Source organism: Mobula hypostoma, chromosome 9 (genome assembly GCF_963921235.1).
Source record: "Mobula hypostoma chromosome 9, sMobHyp1.1, whole genome shotgun sequence".
NCBI classification, from domain to species: domain Eukaryota; kingdom Metazoa; phylum Chordata; class Chondrichthyes; order Myliobatiformes; family Myliobatidae; genus Mobula; species Mobula hypostoma.
Window position 1 is genome coordinate 30,936,639 of NC_086105.1, and position 21,884 is coordinate 30,958,522.

General features: G+C 40.5%; 1 protein-coding gene across 3 annotated transcripts in view; it reads right to left on the bottom strand.

Moving 5' to 3' along the window:
• b4galnt3b (beta-1,4-N-acetyl-galactosaminyl transferase 3b) overlaps positions 1-21,884 on the bottom strand; it is a 177,148-nt gene that overhangs the window by 39,554 nt on the left and 115,710 nt on the right. For all 3 annotated transcript variants that reach the window (XR_010019183.1, XM_063057972.1, XM_063057973.1), the window contains 5 exons: positions 20,460-20,527; positions 16,914-16,992; positions 12,199-12,265; positions 9,041-9,184; positions 4,460-4,569 (listed from right to left, as the gene is read on the bottom strand). Coding sequence is in view for 2 of the 3 variants with exons in the window: in XM_063057972.1 (XP_062914042.1) it covers positions 4,460-4,569; positions 9,041-9,184; positions 12,199-12,265; positions 16,914-16,992; positions 20,460-20,527 (468 nt within the window). In the remaining variant the exon portion in view is untranslated. The remainder of the gene's footprint in view (positions 1-4,459; positions 4,570-9,040; positions 9,185-12,198; positions 12,266-16,913; positions 16,993-20,459; positions 20,528-21,884) is intronic.

A 21,884-nucleotide genomic window follows, 5' to 3' on the forward strand; every position in this document is an offset into this window, starting at 1 on the left:
GTTGCAGCTTCAGTTCACTGCAATGAAGAACAAAACAAAGATCCACAAATTTGACCGTGATAAATGTGAGATGCAAAGGCTTGTACCAACACTCCAATTTAATCTCTCAAATCCAAATTCTGAATGTGGGTTTGGCAGATTTATGGTTTTCAATAACATTTTAGATTTATTGCAGCAATAGTACAGTTGTTATATGGCTTCAACGGCTTGGGTTTGTTGTGATTTAGGCTGCTGCCTACCTGGGGTTTGCATGAATTCCATGTAACTAGCTGGGATTCCTCCACCAGCCCAAGCTGTGATTTTTGTTTAAATGACCACTGGACACTGGGATTGACAGGCAAGCGGAGAAAACAAATTACGGAGGTACAAGTGGGGTGATATGGCTGATGGAAATGTTCTGAGAGCCAGCATAGATATGATAGGCCCAGTGGTTCCTTTATATATCCTAAGGATACATAAGTGACTACAATATGCATAGCTGCTGCCTTTTGGGTTGAATGGCAGGTTAATGGGGAAGCAGGGCAAGAGATGATTGCACAATATCACTGGGAGATGAGTTGTTTTGGGGAAGGTCAACGATCAGAAAAAGCTTGCAAGCTTGGGAGAAGAGGTGCTGTCACTACTGGGAAGCATCTGAAGTATAGAGATCCCACACACTGCCCCTTATTAGATCCTTGGGTCCAAGCCCATCCATCGACCCAAAATGAACGGCATGGTGCACAAAAAAAATTTGCATTAAGTGCTTCATTTTCCAAGCATGGCAAATGATAGCCATTGCCTTTAAACATCATGCCTTTCAGGAGGGAAATAAAAAAATTTCCAAGAAACAGTGCAATCATCTAAACCAACGAGCAATTTATTATAAACCCATACACTAAAAATATTAAGACTTGGAACAAAAGCATTTCCATGAGAGAATCTTGTTATATTGTGATAATAAAGGTATGTTTACAATTACATTTTTTTAAAATTTGCAGGTCCTGATAACATTCTTCATCTACTTCACCCTTTTACCAGGGAATCATTTCATTTCTGCACCACATAGGGAAAAGCATCAAGCTACAACTCATTCTCCCTGAAGATGCTCCAACAATTTTCTTTCTCTAAGGATGGCAGAGGAAGAAATTATGTAATAATAGCAACATAACTTTGATATTTATGCTTTTCACTGATAAAATGGAGTGAGTCAAAAAAGCAGCTGGCATCGTGGATCCCATTTCAAAGAAAACTAGGCACTTCACTGGTAACTTCAGTTGCTTCCCCAAATTTAGAAATTGTCCATGTTGTTCAGAGTTAGGGGCAGATGGGTAGACTGACAATGGAATTTCAAGTCAGATTCCATTTCAGTAAAGTTTGTTAGAATTTAGACACTTTGAACATTGTCTTGTGATGACACATTTTTCTAAAAAATTCTCTTGTTGGTTTTGCTTGCAGCCAAAATACAAACTATTTATCTTCAGCATGATGCCCTTTCTCAAAAAGATTTGGAAAAAGATTTGCCTGCCTTTACAGACTCTGAAGAAGTGCCTTTCAAACGTTAGAGAATAACATTTAGTAATTATCTGTTCTTTTAGATGGCCATACTTCATCTCTGTCAAGGCTCTTGACTACTTGATATATCTGGGATGAGTCTTTTAAAAGATGTCAAGAGGAGTTTCTTCTTCTTGGCACAGATACAGTCTGGGTTAACCAAGTTCATAACACTAATTGTCGCAGCTCGTGGCTACATAACCACACCACTCACAAAAATGTTTGACCAGAGGAGTAATGCATTGCATGTCCAAACTAGTCTGGTCAACAGCCTACCATGACAGCTACTTGGAGTTCAATGTTACTGCAATTACAAAATTTACATAGCAGGTAGCACATGAGTACTCCAAATCTTTATCATAACTTATCATGCACAAACATGTCTGCCTTACTTTCCTTTCTTCACTTGGATTTCCATTTATTCTCAAGTAATTGATAATAAAAAAATAAGGGGGTAGTTTTATAGGACTGCTATCCTACTCTTTTCACCTTGTGCAGATGGACAAAGAAGTTCCACCAAGTACCAGGTAGAGGAAGTACAGTTGTCTCCCAAGAGAGAAGGCCGGTAACTTAGTGTAGCAGTGAGGAGGGGCTGTGTTACTAGAGGTGAAATGTTGAGCTAAAATGGCAACCGCTCTTTCAGATGCTTATAAAAAAATCTGAAGTTAATATTTCAGCTCGGACCTGGTGTCCTGGTGAATGCATACACTTCAAAAGGCACTTTGGAATGAATTTCATTTAAGTGCATCCTGACTAAATCCCTGCGCCTACATTGCCAGACAATAAAAAATTATGCCTGATCTTCTACCTCAGCATCATTTTCTTGTAGTCTCCTTTGATTCCTTCGTTATTCAGACTATCGGATTTGAACACTAAGAACATCTGCACTCTGCCTAATCCCAGAGGTTCCAACTTCACAACCTTGACCAAAGAGGAATATTTGAATAGGCCAATGTGGAGTTCCTCTAGCCCTGTGAAAGTGGTGTACAGTGCGCGGTGCACAATTCATTGAAATCAGATGGGCAAGTCGACAGGATGGTGAAGAAGGCATTTCGCATGTTGGCCTTTATCAGTCATGGCATCAAGTTTAGGAGTAGGGACATTACACTGCAGTTACACAAATTGCCAGTGAGGTTTCACTTGGGAGTACTGGGTACAGTTTTTGCCCTGTTAAAGGAAAGGCATTATAATGCTGGACAGGGTGCTGAAAAGATTAATGAGGATGCCACCTGGATGAGGCCCTGAGTTACAGGCCGAGGTTGGCCACCAAAACTCCTGATCCTTTTCTTAACTCTATGCCAACAGATTAAGGATTCACTTAAGGATTCACAGACCTTACCAATATGCATGGTCTTTCATCACCTGATAATTCAGCATTGGAGATTCTTGGGGCTACATTCCTACCATGTTCTCTGGAGCTATCTACTCTGATAGCCTTTCATGTGTGCATCAAGAAGGCTTCTAGTAGACACACGACCTTTATCTAACATTCCAACTTTCTACCAAGACTTTTAGTGGTTGCACCTTAAATTCATGGAAGCCTCTTTCTGCGGTATGATGCCTTTCTTCATGGTTTCCTAGCTCAGCTTTGCTACAGGATACTTGCTGGAAGCAGCTTTAGCCACAATTCTCTTCTTTAAGAAGTTTGCTCGTTTTAACTGTTGCTGTTGGGTTTCTCATGACATTTTCAGCCAAACTACAGATTGGTTGTTGGTGGACATTACAAATAATGGCAACAAATAACAAGTAGACAACTGGCAACACAGAGGCATTCCTTTCAAATCATTATAGCTTCTTAACAGTCTCGCTCAAAGCCATACATTACACAACGGATTAGCAAATGGGAACTACACCACGTTGGAGAACTCCTGTAACTGACACACTATCCTGACATAAAAATAGACCATAAGACCATAAGCTATAGGAACAGAATTAGGCCATCTGGCCCATCGAGTCTGCACTGCCATTTCATCCTGGCTGATCCAATTTTCCTCTCAGCCCCAATCTTCATCAAAATACATGATCAAATCTTCATAATCACCCTCAAAACATGAAGAGCATTATGTGACTAACTTCACTACCTGGTTTGTAGTAGTTCCCAACAAACTTCAGGAGGAAAATTAGAGATGGACTGTAAATGGTGACTTTATCACTGAATCCGATATACTAAAATGTCAAAAAAGGCATCAAGTAATCATGTGTAAAGGTCCACAGACTTGAGAAGAGCAGAACCTTCTCCATTCAGAAGATGGTGAATTTTTGGAATTTTCTACCCTGGAGGGCAGTAGAAACTCAACTGGAATTCATTCAAAGCAGACAGAGATTTCAAACCTTATAAAAATCAAGGGATATGGAGATGGTGTAAGAAAGCAATGCTGTGGGAACAGATCTGCCAAGACCTCAGTGAAAGGTGGAGCAGGTATAAAGGGCCACACAGCCTATATCTCATCCTTTTTAATGCCTTTGTTCCTGTGTTTGAGGGTTATGCAGATATCAGCACAAATAAATGACTGAAATAAGATTGACCTCAGGCTGCCAGCTCCCCTTTATGTGAGAATAGAGAGTCTAAAAAGAATTATTTTTGAAACTTAATCGCAGTGCCCTTTGATTTCAACTGGCAAGCTATTCTGTGTTGAAATTAGGTCAGGAATAATTGGATATGGAACCAGATAATAAATCTAATCTGAATATACTGTTTTGTCTTCAGTGATCTCCACACATCAATTAGGGTCCTTTTTGATAATAGCATGATTAGCAAAATTAGTTTAGCATTGAACTGCATTATAAACAGCACAACAGTTAATGACAAATTAAATTTGAATTAATATAATGTGAAGCTCATCACACACCATCGGAGAAATACATAAATCAAATTGTTAGCATCACTGGCATAATAACTCTGCCCACGTAAACAGAAAAAGATGCTTACAAACTGTAATCCTTGGTAACGGTGCAGAGGGAACCCTTTAATTACATAGCTGGGTTTGTAGGCACAATCAGGCAGCAATCGTTGCACGTGGGATTCAGCAATTAGAGGTACTGAGAAAAGAAATGAATAAAAACTGATGAGACAGGTTGTTATAAAACACGATTGTGTTATTCCTTGCTGAAATAAGAATTATGATCTTATTCATGTGCAAATCTTGACAAAATCTTAGCTGAATTTAACTAAAAGCTCACTTCTTCCTTTAACAATAAAAATCCACAAACTGCATTGAATCACATGAAAACTTTGACCAGGATTAAAAATTTAAACTATTTAGAAAAAGGTTAATGGAACACAGTCTTACTACACTTTAAATCCTCACCACTGGACTTCAGTTATGTTTATAATATATATGGAATAATTTAAGAAACTAATGGCATCTCACTCAAACACAATTACTATAAAAAAAGAGCAACTTTTAACAAAAGGTGATTTTTTTTTGGTGAAAATATGAAAAACAGTCAAGGACTTGTTCCTGTCAGTGCCTTTTGGCGCATCATGCAACACCTTTTGCTGTTTCTTTAGCATTTTAGTCTGTTTTGCTACGAGGCCGAGTGCTAGCTCAACACTCAACTCAGCATGGATGGGTGGTATACAAGGAGCCAGTCGGATTCGAACCCAGGACCACTCGACTCGAAGCCCGGTGTGGATGCCACTACAACTCCGGCCAGCAACAGTCAAGCACCTAGATAGGCACTTAAATAGGTAAGGCATAAAAGAATACAGACAAAATCTGACCAATAGGATTTGTGTAGATGGGCAAAAATCTCAGTATGGACATGGTGGAAAGGGCTACATAACTTTGAAAAGCTGGTTTGCTTTAACCAGTTTTAGTTATAATTAATGATTATAGAAAACATGCTACATCTATTAATTGGTATGTCTATAAAACACCACCTTAAATACTGTTAGGGAAATGAGAAGCCAGTGAGGCAAGTTAATCTGAATTTAACATGTACAGGTAATAATTTCGACATATTTCCGCACCCATGAGCAATTAAAGGAGCATTACTATTTATTGTTATGTTTATTATTTAGTGTTGTGTTTGTTATGTTATCATTGCACTGCTCCTGAAAAATGCTGTCTCATTCTGCCCTGCAGAGCTGATGTACAGTTAGAATGACAATAAAGTTTTTTTGAATCTTTGAATAAATACCAACAATTTGACCAAAGCAGATTCTTTCATGTATTTATGTAGAGGCTCGTCTTTGCTTATTCAAAATGCCTAATTTATATCTGAAGCTGCTGATGACTCGGTTAGATTATAGAAGGCTGGGTGGGGACTGGAATAAATAGTTGTTTTCACCAGAGCCTGGTAAGCTTGTATTTAGCAAGATGAATGACATGAAGCAAAACACTGGTGATGCCACCTTCAGGTTTGGTAGATGAGTCAGTATAAAGTGGAGAAATGAATCTTTTCCACTCCACATCACAGTTTAATGATACTTGCTGGAAATCACAGCTGTGAGCATGTAACAAAGACAAGTGTGATGTAGCTAATTGACGAACAATCTTCTCGACTTAATGACCAGACTCCAGGAGGAATAACATGATCAAGATAACTTGGGCAAGCAAATGTCCATGGAAATGCATTCTTTGGAAGTAGATGTAGAAAAACAAAAGTAGAACTATCCCATCCAAGCTTTGGAGAGACAAAAAAAAAATCATTAGTAAAGATGTCACCATCCAGGTGCAAATGTGCAATTGATCAAGAATTGTGCTAATTGAGTTATTTATGTTTTGAGATGGTTTTGAGTTAGGTTAAAATTGGATCTTGCAGAAGGTTAGAAAATTGGGGAAGGGCAAATTATAGTCATAGTCATACTTTACTGATCTCGAGGGAAATTGGTTTTCATTACGGTTACACCAACCAAGAATAGAGTATAAATATAGCAAATTATGATGTGATAAGCGGCATTAACTGGGAGCAATATTCTTGTACAAATAGATGTCTGACATGCGGAAGCTGTTCAAGGATCAGCTGATCACAGTTCAGGATCAGCATGTTCTGCTAAAGAACAAGGACAAGGTTGGTAAGATAAAGAAACCTTAAATAACCTGAAAGGTCCTAAATTCATTCAAGAAAAAGGTTTAGGAAGCTAAAAACATTCTGCACCCTTCAGAATATAAAGATAGCAGGAAGTGCTCAAGCAAACAATTAGGAAGATCACAAGGGGTCATGAAATACCCTTGGTGAGCAGGATCAAGCAGGTTCCCAAGGCATTTTATATTTCTATTAAGAAAAAAGGAGGGTAGGTCTAATCAAGAATAAAGGAGAGAAGTTGTGCTTGTAGCCCCAGCAACTGTCTGAAGTACAGTGCATTGTTATGACTTAGAGGACAGTGAAAGCACAGTGGGATATACTATTGTGCTGGGACTTTCTGGGATTGAGAAGAAGGTAGTTCTGAAAAGCATTACGGGCATGGTGGCATGCAGTATATCTCAGAATATTTAAGGTGGCAAGTGAGGAGATTGCTGGGGCTTTGACAAGAATCTTTGTGTCCTCACTAGCAACAGGCGAGGTCTCAAAGGAACAGAAAGTAGCAAATGTTGTGCCTTTATTCAAGAAAGGAAACAGGGATAATCTAGGTAATTATAGGTGGTACATCAGTGGTAGGGAGGCTACTAGAGTGCATACTAAGGGATTGAGTTTATGAGCATTTAGAAAGGCATGGCCTGCTTAGGACCAGTCAACATGACTTTGTCTCATGCCTGACAAACTTGGCTGCAATTTTTGACGAAGGAGCTCAATAAGGTGGATGTTATTGACACGGACTTTAGTAAGGCATTTGGTATGGTCGCTCATGCTAGGTTGATTTAGAATACAAAGATGCATGGGACCAAGGTGAATTGTAAGCTCTGGATTCAGAACTTGTTTGCCCACAGAAGGTAGACAGTACAGGTGGTGTGCCATTCTTCTGGCTGAAGTTTGGTGAACCACAGTGTTCTGCAAGAATTGTTGATGGGACTCTGTTGCTTGTGATATATTTAATTGATTTGGATGAAAATGCAGATGGGTGGATTTGCAGGTTTGCAGACAGTGGGGTTGTGTACAGTGTAAAGGACCATCAAAGAATACAACAGAATATGCATCAGTTAGAGATATGGGTAGAGAAGTGGCAGATGGAGTTTAGAGCCCCGAGCAAGTGTGAGGTGTTGCACTTTGGGACGTGAAATGAAAAGGGAAAGGAGCCCTTATCAAGATTCAGGTACACAGGGATCTTGGAGTCCAGGTACACAGTTCAATGAAAGTGTCTCTGCAAGTGAATAATGTGGGAAAGAAGGCGTCTGGAGTGCCTTCCTCACCAGTAAAGATGTTGAGTAGAAGAGTGAGGAAGTCATGCTGCAACAATATAAAACTATCCAGACCACACTTGGGAGTACTGTGTGCAGTAGCCGCTCCACTACAGGAAGGAAATACAGACTTTGAAGAGGGTACAGAAGAATTTTACTAGGATGTGGCTTGGATTAGAAGGTACGAGCTATGATAACAGTTTGGGCAAACTTGGGTTATTCTCCCCAAGAGTGTCAGAGGCTGAGGGGAGACCTGATAGACAATTTAAAAATTTTGAGAAGCATAGTGTTGAAATGTCAATGCCAGAGGACGTGCTTTAAGGTTTTGTGGGGGTGGGGGAAGGTGGGAAGTTTAAAGGTGACGTAAAGGGCATGCTGTATTTTTATTTTCTTTTTATGCTGAATGACAAATGCCTGGAATGGGTTACCAGGATATTAGTGGAAGTGGGCAGATTGGTGGAGTTTAAGATGCTTATAGATAGGCACATGGATATGAAGGGAATGGGGGGATATGTATTAATAATGTGTACAACAGGAGGAGTAGATTTTATATAAATTGGCATCGAGACTGGCACAAAATCAACGACTGAATTGCCTCTTCAGTGTTGTAATTCAATGTCCTGTCCTATTTCAACTTGAAAAATGGCACATCTCCATTTCTGTGGCAACTACAAGAGCTTGTTAAACACTTTCATAATGGCAGTACATTTTATTGCTCTAGCCTATGAAAGCCTTTGTCCACACTGATCACAGTTATTCAAAGTGCAAGGTGCCCTGACTAAAGGAAGGTCGAGTGAGATCTGATCTGCTGTAACTGACACAACTAAAGCCTTAATAAAAACTAACACATTATGGTTAACTGATGGGAAGTGACCATAAACAAATTTCAAGATACATTACTACTGATAAAATCACTATGCCGCTATAAGAAATATCATAATTTTGATTGGTACTAACGTACTGGACTCCAGCTAGAATAAAACAACTGAAGTAATAATGAACCCTTACTTTTGCATAAAATAATGAAAACCCCTTGATGGTCTGGGTGATAGCAAAGATTATAAAGGGTTAAGCCTCCTTTATAACGCATGCCTAAACATAGCCACCATTTGGAAGTCTACTAATAAAAATCACTTCGATGGTTCCAACCAGACACAATTGTTTTCATTGGAGCATCAAATACATTGTTTATTAATACACACACTGGAATACTTGTCGAAAAACCTTACAATGAAAAAAACTGTCACGAGGGTCGTGCTTTAGCATTTCTGCCGGATGCTCATTTTGTGAATGTAAGTAACGGTAATTCCTTTTAGAACTTGCCGCAGACTGTGGAATGTGCCGTACCTCGTTTAGTTTTATTAACGACTCATCTGAAATGCAAAGAGAGAAATTTATGTTTTTAATTGTGCAGAAAAACGCCTATTTAAATAGTTTTGTTGTCTCCATATTAGAAATGGATAAGATACGGTAAACAGATTTTATTTGAAAAAGATCTAGTGCTTTATAACCGATGCCTGTACCTAGCTGGATGCCCAACAACAGTTTATTAAATTTCCTTTTATTAGAAATGGGCTAGAAGCAGTAACCTAAGGTTGCAAATATTTGTTGAAATTAACCTATATTTTTTGTATACTGGGAAGAGGGAGACATTAAATATCCTGAAAGGACATTAAAATAAGGAAACACAACCCCTGAACTCTAAAAACAAATCAGAAAGCTACAATGCAATAATATATTTCAATTCATATTTTAAACAGTTACGTTTGGTCTGGCAGCAAGTGGACCCTCGTGGCATAAGGCCACAATTCCAGAGCAAAGAAAGATGGTTGTCGAGGAAGTGTGATGAGCAAGAAGAGTCAGACAGAAGTGCAAAGGCTTTTTCCCTGGCTAATGGATGCGGTGGGAAAGCATTGAGAGGAGGAAAATCAGCTGGAAGGACATATGGGAGATGGAAGCAAACAGACTTGGTTTTCTTATCAGAGTCACATATGATGTGCTTCCCTCACCAAAAAGAAACCTCCACCAGTGATTCGGTGAGAAGCCAACTTGTGCCCTGTGCCTGATTCTAGCAACCCTCAAGCATATCCTGATAAGGTACAAAACCATCCTCACACAAGGCAAACACACGTGACGTCACAATCAGATCTTGAAGAGTCTGACAGCAGCAATCCGAGACCAAGAGGAGAGCAGCCAACTCCTTGCCCCCTAGAGCGATCAACACTCTGACTTCAGCAGCATTTGTCCAGCAGGGAGGGAAAAGACCAACTAATCTCCCTCCTAAGCAAAAAACGGGACAGATGAACATGGCTCATGACTGGAAAATGCTGGCGGATGTTGATTAAACAACTCGTCTTTCCAGTGAAAATTGCTACCACCAATCCTTAGGCCAGACTTGGTTCTCTGCTCCAGTTCATTACAGATCATCTACATCGTGGAACTCTCAGTCCCGTGGGAGGATTCAGTGGCTGAAGCGTATAAATGCAAGAGGTTGTGCTATGCAGATCTAGCAGCTGAATCTCTGTGATGGGGCTGGAAAACCAAAGTTTGTACTGTGGAAGTGGGAAGTGGGACTTATAGCCACATCCACCATCAAATTACTGAAGGAGCTAGGGATCCACGGTCAGACTGTACTGCAAACCATCAGCGCCACATCAGAAGTGGCCGAAAGAAGCAGTCAGTGGCTTTGGCTCAAGCTAACAGACCCCTCCTGGGCTCCAAGATTGCATCAAGAGAATGGGAGGACACAACAGGGGGTGACTCTGGGACGCCAGAACACATTGTCAAGCCCTGCAGAGATGTAGTAGGCTAATGAATGAAACATGGCAGAGGGAAAACCCCTGCGTGTCAACCCTGCGCCACTCCTAACATCAAGCCGGTCTCGAGCAAGTGCCCACGACCCAGTGACACGAGAGATATTAACATCCCGTCCTTTTTTGATTTTGCATCAAACTAAAAACTATCACATGGTAGGAATTCATTTCTGTTTTAGGGCAATTTCAATGGAGCTGAATTTCAGGAAATCAAAATCATTTACTGACATTTGTTGTTTTTTTTTGTTTCAGCAGTACATTGCAATACATAATTTAAAAAATTACAAATTATGATAAGGAATATATATTAGAAAAGCTAAATTAAATAAGTGGAGCAAAGGAGAGAGCAAGAGAAACAATACTGCGGCAGTGTACACAGGTTCATTGTACATTCAGTAATCTGATAGTGGAGGGGAGGAAGTTGTTCCTGAAATGTTGAGCATGTGTTTTCAGGTTCCTGTACCTCCTCCTTGATGGTAGCAATGAGAAAAGTTTAAAAGTTCAAAGTACAATTTATTACCAGACCACATACATGTCATTACATACAACCCCGAGATTCTTTTTCCTGCAGGCATACTCAGCAAATCTATAGAATAGTAACTGTAAACAGGATCAATGAAAGAGCAAGAGCAAAGAAGACAACAAACTGTTGAAATGTAAACAAATAATAGCAATAAAAGTTATAGGAACATGAAATAACAAGACAAAGAGTCCTTAAACTGAGATCATTGGTTGTGGAAACAACTCAATAGATGAGACTAGCTATTCTTTTTTGCTCAGGAGCCTGATGGTTGAGGGGTAGTAACTGTTTTTGAACCTGGTAGTGCAAGGCCTGGGGCACCTGTATCTTCTACCTGATTGCAGCAGTGAGAAAAGAGCATGGCCTGAGTGGTGAGGATCCTTGATGATGGATGCTGCTTTTCTACGGCAACGTTTCGTGTAGATGTGCTCAATGGTTGGGAGGGCTCTGCCTGTGACGTATTGAGCTGAATCCACTACCTTTTGCAGGATTTTCCACTCCAAAGCACTGGAGTTCCCATACCAGGCCCTAATGCAGCCAGTCAATACACTTTCCACTACACATCTATAGAAGTTTGTCAAGATTTTTGATGACATGCTGAATCTCCGCATCCTTCTAAGGAAGTGGAGGCGCTGTCATGCTTTCTTTGCAATTATATTTATGTGATGGGTCCAGGATAGGTCGTCTAAGATAGCGACACCCAAGAATTTAAATTTACTGACCACCTCTCCACCTCCGATGAGCACTGGTTCATGGGCCTCTTGCTTCCCTCTGCTGAAGTCTACAATTAGCTCCTTGGTCTAAGAAGGAGGCATGGCCTGGGTGATGGGGGCCCTTAATGATGAGTGATGGGGGTCCTCAATGATGAGTGTTGTCTTTCTGAGGCTCTTTAATGCTTGGTTGAGGCGGTGCAAAAACAATTACAAATTGTTTCTACACATAATACACATTCTGGTTACCATCAGTTAGGCATCATTTGCCATTATTCTCATCATTCCTAACACTGGTTACTAGTACTGAAATACAACAAACATAAATAAAGTGCACTACTTACTGATATAAAGTGAAATATACTGAGAATCAATAATGTTGAATTTAAGGCCAGTATTGTGGAGTCGCCACTAAAGAGAGAGAGAAAAAAACCTTATTATACCATCAGTAACATGTGCAATTTTTATTTCTCTGTCAATTTCCATGGCTGTGTCTTTGCTGTGACCTCAAAGAAGCATTAGAGCAGGGGTTACCGACCGGGGGGCGGGGGGCGGGGGTTGTCCAAGGACCCCTTGGTTCATGGTAATGGTCCACAGCATAATAAAGGTTATGAACCCGTGCGATAGAGGAACTCGGTAGATCATGCTGTAGGACCACAATTTCTTTTGTCCCACAGATGCTGCACAATCCACCAAATTACTCCAGCACATTGTTTGTTGCTCCACATTCCAGCACCTGCAGTCTCTCGTGTTTGAGAAACACTAACCCTGCTCTGAATATATAGGGAATCTATATTCAAGTGAGCCCCTGTGCATGAACAGCTGCTGCACTGTTACTCAGTTATCTTTCAACATCTGAGATCTACCCGAAACCAGAAAGCAGTGATTATTGTTTGCAACGGTTTTCCTCAGGCAGAATGATAGGCTCCAGCTTCACAGCCTGCCTAGGCAGAACAAGTGCAAGTCCCAAGATGCTCCACAAAGTCAGGCTGTCTGCTGCCAGTTCTGAATCAAGGCAGCATGTCCCAACTCTCGCCTTGGGGATTTTCTCTACAATTCAAGCAAATACGGTAGACAATGAGGTGACAAGATATTGAATTCCCTGCTGCACTCTGCCATCAACACAGAAAACACTCAGTCTACAATATCCATAGAACAGCCAATCAGTCCCATCCTAATTTGCCCGCCATAGCAGAGAAAGAGTCTGCAGAATGATGGCTGTCAACTGAAAGTACACCAATATAACCCAAACACTTGGCATTTGTTTAATCTTATCCTTTTGCAATTCACATTATTTCTCACCTTGATTTCGGGGATGGTGTATTTGTCACAAATAAAAGAAAATCTGCAGATGCTGGAGGAACACAGCAGCCCAGGCAGCATCTATAGAAACGAATGAACTCTTAGGGCCGAGATCCTTCATCAGGACTGGAGAAAAGGAGATGAGATGTCCGAGTAAGACGGTGGGGGGAGGGGAAAAGTAAGGAGCTGAGAGTTTAAGAGCAAGACATGGAACTGATGTTTCCCCTGGCTTTAACTGAACAGAAGAGCAGGCCGTAGGGATCAATAATCTCCTCCTGCTTCTAACAATATCCCAGCCTCAAATGACGGTGAAACTCACATAGAACATTTTATTAACAGGCCAAAAGAGACAAACATTTACATGGTTCTAACACTCTTGTAACACGAGAAATAATACTGTCTCTGTTCAAAGGCAAAGGAGGAAGAAATACACTTCCAGAGCCAACACATCTTTGAAATGTTCACCATCAAACCTCTATCATAAGCTCAAGTTTCTGATGTTATCAAGTACTTTCTGAAACCACGGTATAAAACCAGGACTGGAGAAAAGGAGATGAGATGTCCGAGTAAGACGGTGGGGCGAGGGGAAAAGTAAGGAGCTGAGAAGTTGATTGGTGAAAGCTAAAGGGTTGGAGAAGGGGGAATCTCATAGGATGGAAGAAAGGGAAGGGGGAAGGAGCATCAGAGGGAGGTGACATGCAGGTAAGGCGATAAGGTGAGAGAGGGAAATTGTAATGGGGAACGGTGGGGAGAGGGCAATTCCGGAAAGTTCAAGAGAATGGTGGATTTGTCATATGAGGCAAAGTTAAGCAGACTAAACCTGCAATCTCCTTGTTAAGGATATGAACTCACTTAAAACTACAAGACCCATACGGAGTTTAAGAGCAAGACATGGAACTGATGTTTCCCCTGGCTTTAACTGAACAGAAGAGCAGGCCGTAGGGATCAATAATCTCCTCCTGCTTCTAACAATATCCCAGCCTCAAATGACGGTGAAACTCACATAGAACATTTTATTAACAGGCCAAAAGAGACAAACATTTACATGGTTCTAACACTCTTGTAACACGAGAAATAATACTGTCTCTGTTCAAAGGCAAAGGAGGAAGAAATACACTTCCAGAGCCAACACATCTTTGAAATGTTCACCATCAAACCTCTATCATAAGCTCAAGTTTCTGATGTTATCAAGTACTTTCTGAAACCACGGTATAAAACCAGGACTGGAGAAAAGGAGATGAGATGTCCGAGTAAGACGGTGGGGCGAGGGGAAAAGTAAGGAGCTGAGAAGTTGATTGGTGAAAGCTAAAGGGTTGGAGAAGGGGGAATCTCATAGGATGGAAGAAAGGGAAGGGGGAAGGAGCATCAGAGGGAGGTGACATGCAGGTAAGGCGATAAGGTGAGAGAGGGAAATTGTAATGGGGAACGGTGGGGAGAGGGCAATTCCGGAAAGTTCAAGAGAATGGTGGATTTGTCATATGAGGCAAAGTTAAGCAGACTAAACCTGCAATCTCCTTGTTAAGGATATGAACTCACTTAAAACTACAAGACCCATACGGAGTTTAAGAGCAAGACATGGAACTGATGTTTCCCCTGGCTTTAACTGAACAGAAGAGCAGGCCGTAGGGATCAATAATCTCCTCCTGCTTCTAACAATATCCCAGCCTCAAATGACGGTGAAACTCACATAGAACATTTTATTAACAGGCCAAAAGAGACAAACATTTACATGGTTCTAACACTCTTGTAACGCGAGAAATAATACTGTCTCTGTTCAAAGGCGAAGGAGGAAGAAGTACACTTCCAGAGCCAACACATCTTTGAAATCAAAACAACAGGAATTCTGCAGATGCTGGAAATTCAAGCAACACACATCAAAGTTGCTGGTGAACGCAGCAGGCCAAGCAGCATCTATAGGAAGAGGCGCAGTCGACGTTTCAGGCCGAGACCCTTCGTCAGGACTAACTGAAGGAAGAGTGAGTAAGGGATTTGAAAGCTGGAGGGGGAGGGGGAGATGCAAAATGATAGGAGAAGACAGGAGGGGGAGGGATAGAGCTGAGAGCTAGACAGGTGATGGGCAAGAGGTATATTCAGAGGGACAGAGGGAGAAAAAGGAGAGTGAGAGAAAGAATGTGTGCATAAAAATGAGTAACAGATGGGGTACGAGGGGGAGGTGGGGCCTAGCGGAAGTTAGAGAAGTCAATGTTCATGCTATCAGGTTGGAGGCTACCCAGACGGAATATAAGGTGTTGTTCCTCCAACCTGAGTGTATATTCCTTATATTCCATCTGGGTAGCCTCCAACCTGATGGCATGAACATTGACTTCTCTAACTTCCGCTAGGCCCCACCTCCCCCTCGTACCCCATCTGTTACTCATTTTTATGCACACATTCTTTCTCTCACTCTCCTTTTTCTCCCTCTGAATATACCTCTTGCCCATCCTCTAGGTCAACCCCCCCCCCCGTCTTTCTTCCCGGACCTCCTGTCCCATGATCCTCTCGTATCCCCTTTTGCCTATCACCTGTCCAGCTCTTGGCTCTATCCCTCCCCCTCCTGTCTTCTCCTATCATTTTGCATCTCCCCCTCCCCCTCCAGCTTTCAAATCCCTTACTCACTCTTCCTTCAGTTAGTCCTGACGAAGGGTCTCGGCCTGAAACGTCGACTGCACCTCTTCCTATAGATGCTGCTTGGCCTGCTGCGTTCACCAGCAACTTTGATGTGTGTTACATCTTTGAAATGTTCACCATCAAACCCCTATCATAAGCTCAAGTTTCTGATGTTATCAAGTACTTTCTGAAACCACGGTATAAAACCAGTGATGACATATCCTGCAAATGAAAAATCTTAAAACTTTTGAACTCAATCGCTCACATTTTAATTGCATCCTTAATATAGCAGAAGGGCTCCTAGGTGCTTTGTAATTATATTTAAACAAACTTTGATACCAAAACAACTAAAATATCAAGATATTAGGGTAAGAGACAAAATTGTGGGTTGGTAAAGAGCCTCATAAAGCGATAGTTTTATTAAATGTCAGAGCCGTTCAGCAGCACTGAATGGCCAACTCTGGTTTCCGCTTGTACATCATTATTCACAGCGATATATAGCAGTGGAGAGGTTTAAAAGTGAGAACTCTGAACCCACAACCCAAGCAACTAAAAGCCCAGATGATAAATATAAATGGCAATGAGATTAAGTGAGATTAAAAATGAGGAAAGGGATTAAAGATAGAAGGGAAAAGGCCATTATTTCATCTGGAAAGTGCGATGCCAATTTAAAAATGTGACGACTGTGGGGGTTCAAATAAAATTAATGCCCATAACTTTCTATAAAGCACTCTCTACTCTCAACAATTCTATAAACAGGAGATGACAAAGGCATAAATACAGGAAAGACTGATGAGAACAACAATTCATCCCCACTATAATCAGCTCAATGCACACTTCCAAACAGCACAATCAGCACCTGCATATATACAGCAGACAGAACACAATAAATGCCCAGACATTGACCTTTCATATGTGAAGTGAATTACTGAATGCCAATAAATTGGGGGTCAAACTCTGAAGCATACAGGAGTTAAAAGAAAGATTCAACCATCCTGCTTTTCAGGAACGGGCACATGAACTTTTATTACTGTACAATCTAACAATATCAAAGTTTCAAATTCACATTACTTTTACAAATTGTACTGCATTAGTTTTGCACATAATACGAAAACAATTACACAAGATTTTTGTCAAGACAAAAACTCACAGAAACTTCTACATGATCTGTTCCCTGGCTGTTTTGCTTATGGAGTATCTCAAAGTAATATTTCCTGGAGGATGACAATCTGCAGAAAATTTAAAAAAACACATTTACATTAAAACTGGAAAACCAACACAAACATGCCTTCAAGGATATACCCACTCTGAGCAGTACATCATGTGTTAATTACTTATAATCAACTGCTGATTTTTTTAGTAAGGCATAACATGGGGTTTGTTTCAATTCTATTGCAACCTACGAGTCATTTACAACTTCCTCTGACAAATCCAGTGTCTATATTAGCTACCAACTTGTGGCATGTGGCCAAGTGGTTAAGGCGTTCGTCTAGTGATTTGAAAGTTGCTAGATCAAGCCTTGGCTGAGGCAGCGTATGTCCTTGAGCAAGGCACTTAACCACACATTGCTCTGCGACGACACCGGTGCCAAGCTGTATGGGTCCTAATGACCTTCCCTTGGACAACATCGGTGGCGTGGAGAGGGGAGACTTGCAGCATGGGCAACTGCTGGTCTTGCATATAACCTTGCCTAGGCCTGTGCCCTGGAAACCTTCCAGGGAGCAAATCCTCCATGGTCTCATGAGACTAACGGATGCCTATATATTAGCAACTTAATGTACTAACACTTCAGCAATGTTTGAATGTATTTCTCAATTTCTATACTTCAGGTGGGTCAGATTATAAATTATGAATCAGTTTAGGGTGAGCTCCCTGATATACTCCACACAAACAACCATTTGTAACTTCAAAACTTCCTTACTTTTTCTATAAACCAGAAAGCTTATCACCTCATGAGCATACAGCTGACATATATACAAACACCCCATTACAACATATTTCATTTTCACTCATTCCACCCTGTTCTAGATCCATTGATTATTTATTTCTCGTCCTTTATTGTTGCCTCACATTTTCTCTAAAGTTTTTCAATTTCTCTTTCAGTTCAAAAAAATAGTTGAGAATATAACAACCAAAACAACTAAACTTAACAAACAGGAAACCCTGATACCAAAATATACTTAAACATTAAAAGAAGCAAATGCATATACAACTCACCCAAGCTACAAGTTACTGAAAATCCTATAAGTTCTAAGTTACTGAATATGACTGGGTTAAATGTCATGCTCTGTTCTTTCATAAAATTTGTGACTTTTCTACTTATTAATGTTATCTAAAATTTAGATTATTGAATACTTTCAAACTAACAAAGTTTTCTTATCCTCCAGTAGTACATTCTCAGCATTTACAACTTCCTCTGACAAATCCAGTCTCTATATTAGCTACCAACTTAATGTACCAACACTTCACCAGTGTTTTAATGTATTTCTCAAATTCTTTACTTCAGGTGGGTCAGATTACAAATATATTTTGATTATAGATGGCAACTTTGTTTGGTTCTTGCCACAGTTGAGGGATGCTCATTGTTCACATTGAATACTACAATAACCACCCTCCAGGGTGTTACATTCAATAATGCATATACAAACCCCATTCCCAGAAAAGTTGGGATATTTTCCAAAATGCAATAAAAACAAAAATCTGTGATATGTTAATTCACGTGAACCTTTATTTAACTGACAAAAGTACAAAGAAAGATTTTCAATAGTTTTACTGACCAACTTAATTGTATTTTGTAAATATACACCAATTTAGAATGTGATGGCTGCAACACACTCAACAAAAATTGGGACAGAGTTAAAATAAGATTGAAAAGTGCACAGAATATTTAAGTAACACCGGTTTGGAAGACTCCACATGAAGCAGGCTAATTGGTAGCAGGTGAGGTATCATGACTGGGTATAAAAGTAGCGTCCATCAAAGGCTCAGTCTTTGCAAGCAAGGATGGGCCGTGGCTCACCCCTTTGTGCCAAAATTCCTGAGAGAATCGTTAGTCAGTTCAAAAGGAACATTTCTCAACGCAAGATTGCAGAGAATTTAGGTCTTTCAACATCTACGGTACATAATATTGTGAAAAGATTCAGAGAATTCAGAGACGTCTCAGTGCGTAAAGGGCAATGTCAGAAACCACTGTTGAATGCGCGTGATCTTCGAGTCCTCAGGCGGCACTGCCCAAGAAACCGTCATGCTACTGTGACAATTATAGCCACCTGGGCTCGGGAGTACTTCAGAAAACCATTGTCACTCAACACAGTCCGTCACTGCATCCAGAAATGCAACTTGAAACTGTATTAAGCAAAGAGGAAGCCATACATCAACTCTATGCAGAAACGCTGGCGAGTTCTCTGGGCCCGAGCTCATCTCAGATGGACTGAAAGACTGTGGAACCATGTGCCGTGGTCAGATGAGTCCACATTTCAGCTAGTTTTCGGAAAAAAGGGGTGACGAGTTCTCCGTGCCAAAGATGAAAACGACCATCCAGATTGTTATCAGCGAAAGGTGAAAAAGCCAGAATCAGTGATGGTATGGGGGTGCATCAGTGCCCACGGCATGGGTGAGTTGCATGTATGTGAAGGTACCATCAACTCTGAGGCGTATATTAGGATTTTAGAGAGATATATGTTACCATCAAGACGACGTCTCTTCCTGGGACGTCCATGCTTATTTCAGCAGGACAATGCCAGACCACATTCTGCACGGGCTACAACAGCGTGGCTTTGTAGACACAGAGCGCGTGTGCTTGACTGGCGTGCTGCCAGTCCAGATCTATCTCCTATTGAAAACGTATGGCACATCATGAAGAGGAGAATCAGACAACGGAGACCACGGACTGTTGAGCAGCTGAAGTCTTATATCAAGCAAAAATGAACAAAATTTCCAATTGCAAAACTACTACAATTAGTATTCTCAGTTCCAAAACGATTAGAAAGTGTTATTAAAAGGAAAGGTGATGTAACACAATGGTGAACATGCCTCTGTCCCAACTGTTGTTGAGTGTGTTGCAGCCATCAAATTCTAAATTTGTGTATGTTTACAAAATACAATTAAGTTGGTCAGTAAAACTATTGAAATTCTTTTCTTTATACTTTTGTCAGTTAAATAAATGTTCATGTGAATTAACATATCACACATTTTTGTTTTTATTGCATTTTGGATAATATCCCAACTTTTCTGGAAATGGGGTTTGTATTTTAAGAACAGATAATACAACGAACAATGGTCAGAGTCTCCCTTATGAAAAGCTTGTCTTACAAATTCCATACCCATATTCTCTGAGTGCAGCAAACAAACAATTCTCTATTGGAATATTTTAAATGAATAAAAATATAATCTTGAATTAATAATCATAAACATCAATCATAACTGTTTTATTTAATAAAGTCTGACCACTTTACAACTTCTTTTAGCTTTTTACTGTTAAAAAGGGTATTACTGTAAGTTAACGTGTGCAGACAATAACTAATAATTTCTTTCAATATTTCAATGATGAAAAACTTAAATAATATTTTAAAAGTTCAGTCTGTGAAAGGACAATATTTCAAATAAAACTGCAATAATATTGTCTCTGGGAATTAGATAATATTAAACAGAAATTACATAAAAGAAATTATGTCACTATTTGAAAAATAATACCTACAGTACAGGCTTGGAGATTTGACTTCGAAATTTTCCAAATTCTCCTGGGGCCGTCCACTCTTTACCAGTCTAAGTTGGAAATCAGAAGCATGTTAACATTATTTTAATGTTACATGAAATTCTTGCCTCAGATAAAATTCATTCGCATATGTGTGGGGTGTTAAAAAAATTCTATTTTCCAATAGTGAACTGTAATGAAGTTGGCAAACTAACAAAATTAGAAGGTCCAAAACAAAATTCCCAACATCACAATGAGGAAAATACTCGAGATTTTGCTGTTTATGTTTGATTGAGCATGCTTTTCTATTGAATCTAATTCTACATAAAATACCCTGATCTGATGGTGCCCCTGTTGTCCTGAACAGTAAGGTAAGTTATAGGACTTCACAATCTACATCTACGTCTATCCCTTATCTCCTTTTCTGTACAACCCTAGCACCAATTCTTCTGCTGCAACATTAATTAAAATCTTATCTTGACTCTAGTTCTTCCCAGCCTATCTGCTATAAAAATGCTATTCCCTTTTCTCAGTGTCTTTGCCTCTGCCGTATCTGTTCCCAGGATACGGCTTTCTACTGCAGGACATCAGAGATGTCCTCTTTCTTTAAAGAATGGAGTTTCCCTCCTTCTACTATTAATGCTGCCCTCACCTGCATCTCCTCCATTTCCCGTACAACCGCACTAGCCCGTCTTCCTGACAGTCTCTCTCTTGCCCTTACTTACCACCCCATCAGCCTCTACATCTAACACAATATCCTCCGCAACTTCTGCCATCTCCAAAGGGATCCTATCACTAAAAACATCTATACCTCCCCCCATCCCTCTTTCTGCAGGGATAATTCCCTCTGCCATTCCCTTGTCCATTTGTCTCTCCCTACTAATCTCCTTCCCGGCACTTATCCCTGCAAGCAGCCTAAGTGCTACACCTACCCATTTACCTCCTCCCTCGCCTCCATTCCGGCCACCAACCAGTCCTTCCAGATGAGGCAAGACTTCACCTGTGAATCTGCTGGGGTAGTCTATTATGTCCAGTGTTTTTGATGCAGCCTCCTCTACATCAGCCCATTTGTAAACTAGGGGACCAAAACAGTGGTACTTTCCAGTGGCCCAACATTTTAATTCCAATTCCCACTCTGACATGTCAGTCTGTGGCCTCCTCCTATGCCGAGATGGGGCCTCCCTCAGGGTGGAGGAGCAATACTTTACATTCCATCTGGGTACCCTCCAACCTGATGTCATCAATATCAATTTTCTTCCGGTGAACAAATTCCCCCCATCCCCACTTAACTCCACTCTGACCTTTCAATTCTTCTCACCTGCCTATTAGTTCCTCTGGGGCCCCTCCTCCTTCCCTTTCCCACATTGTTCACTCTCCTCTCCTATCAGATTCTTCCTTCTCCAGCCCTTGACCTTTCCCACCAACCTG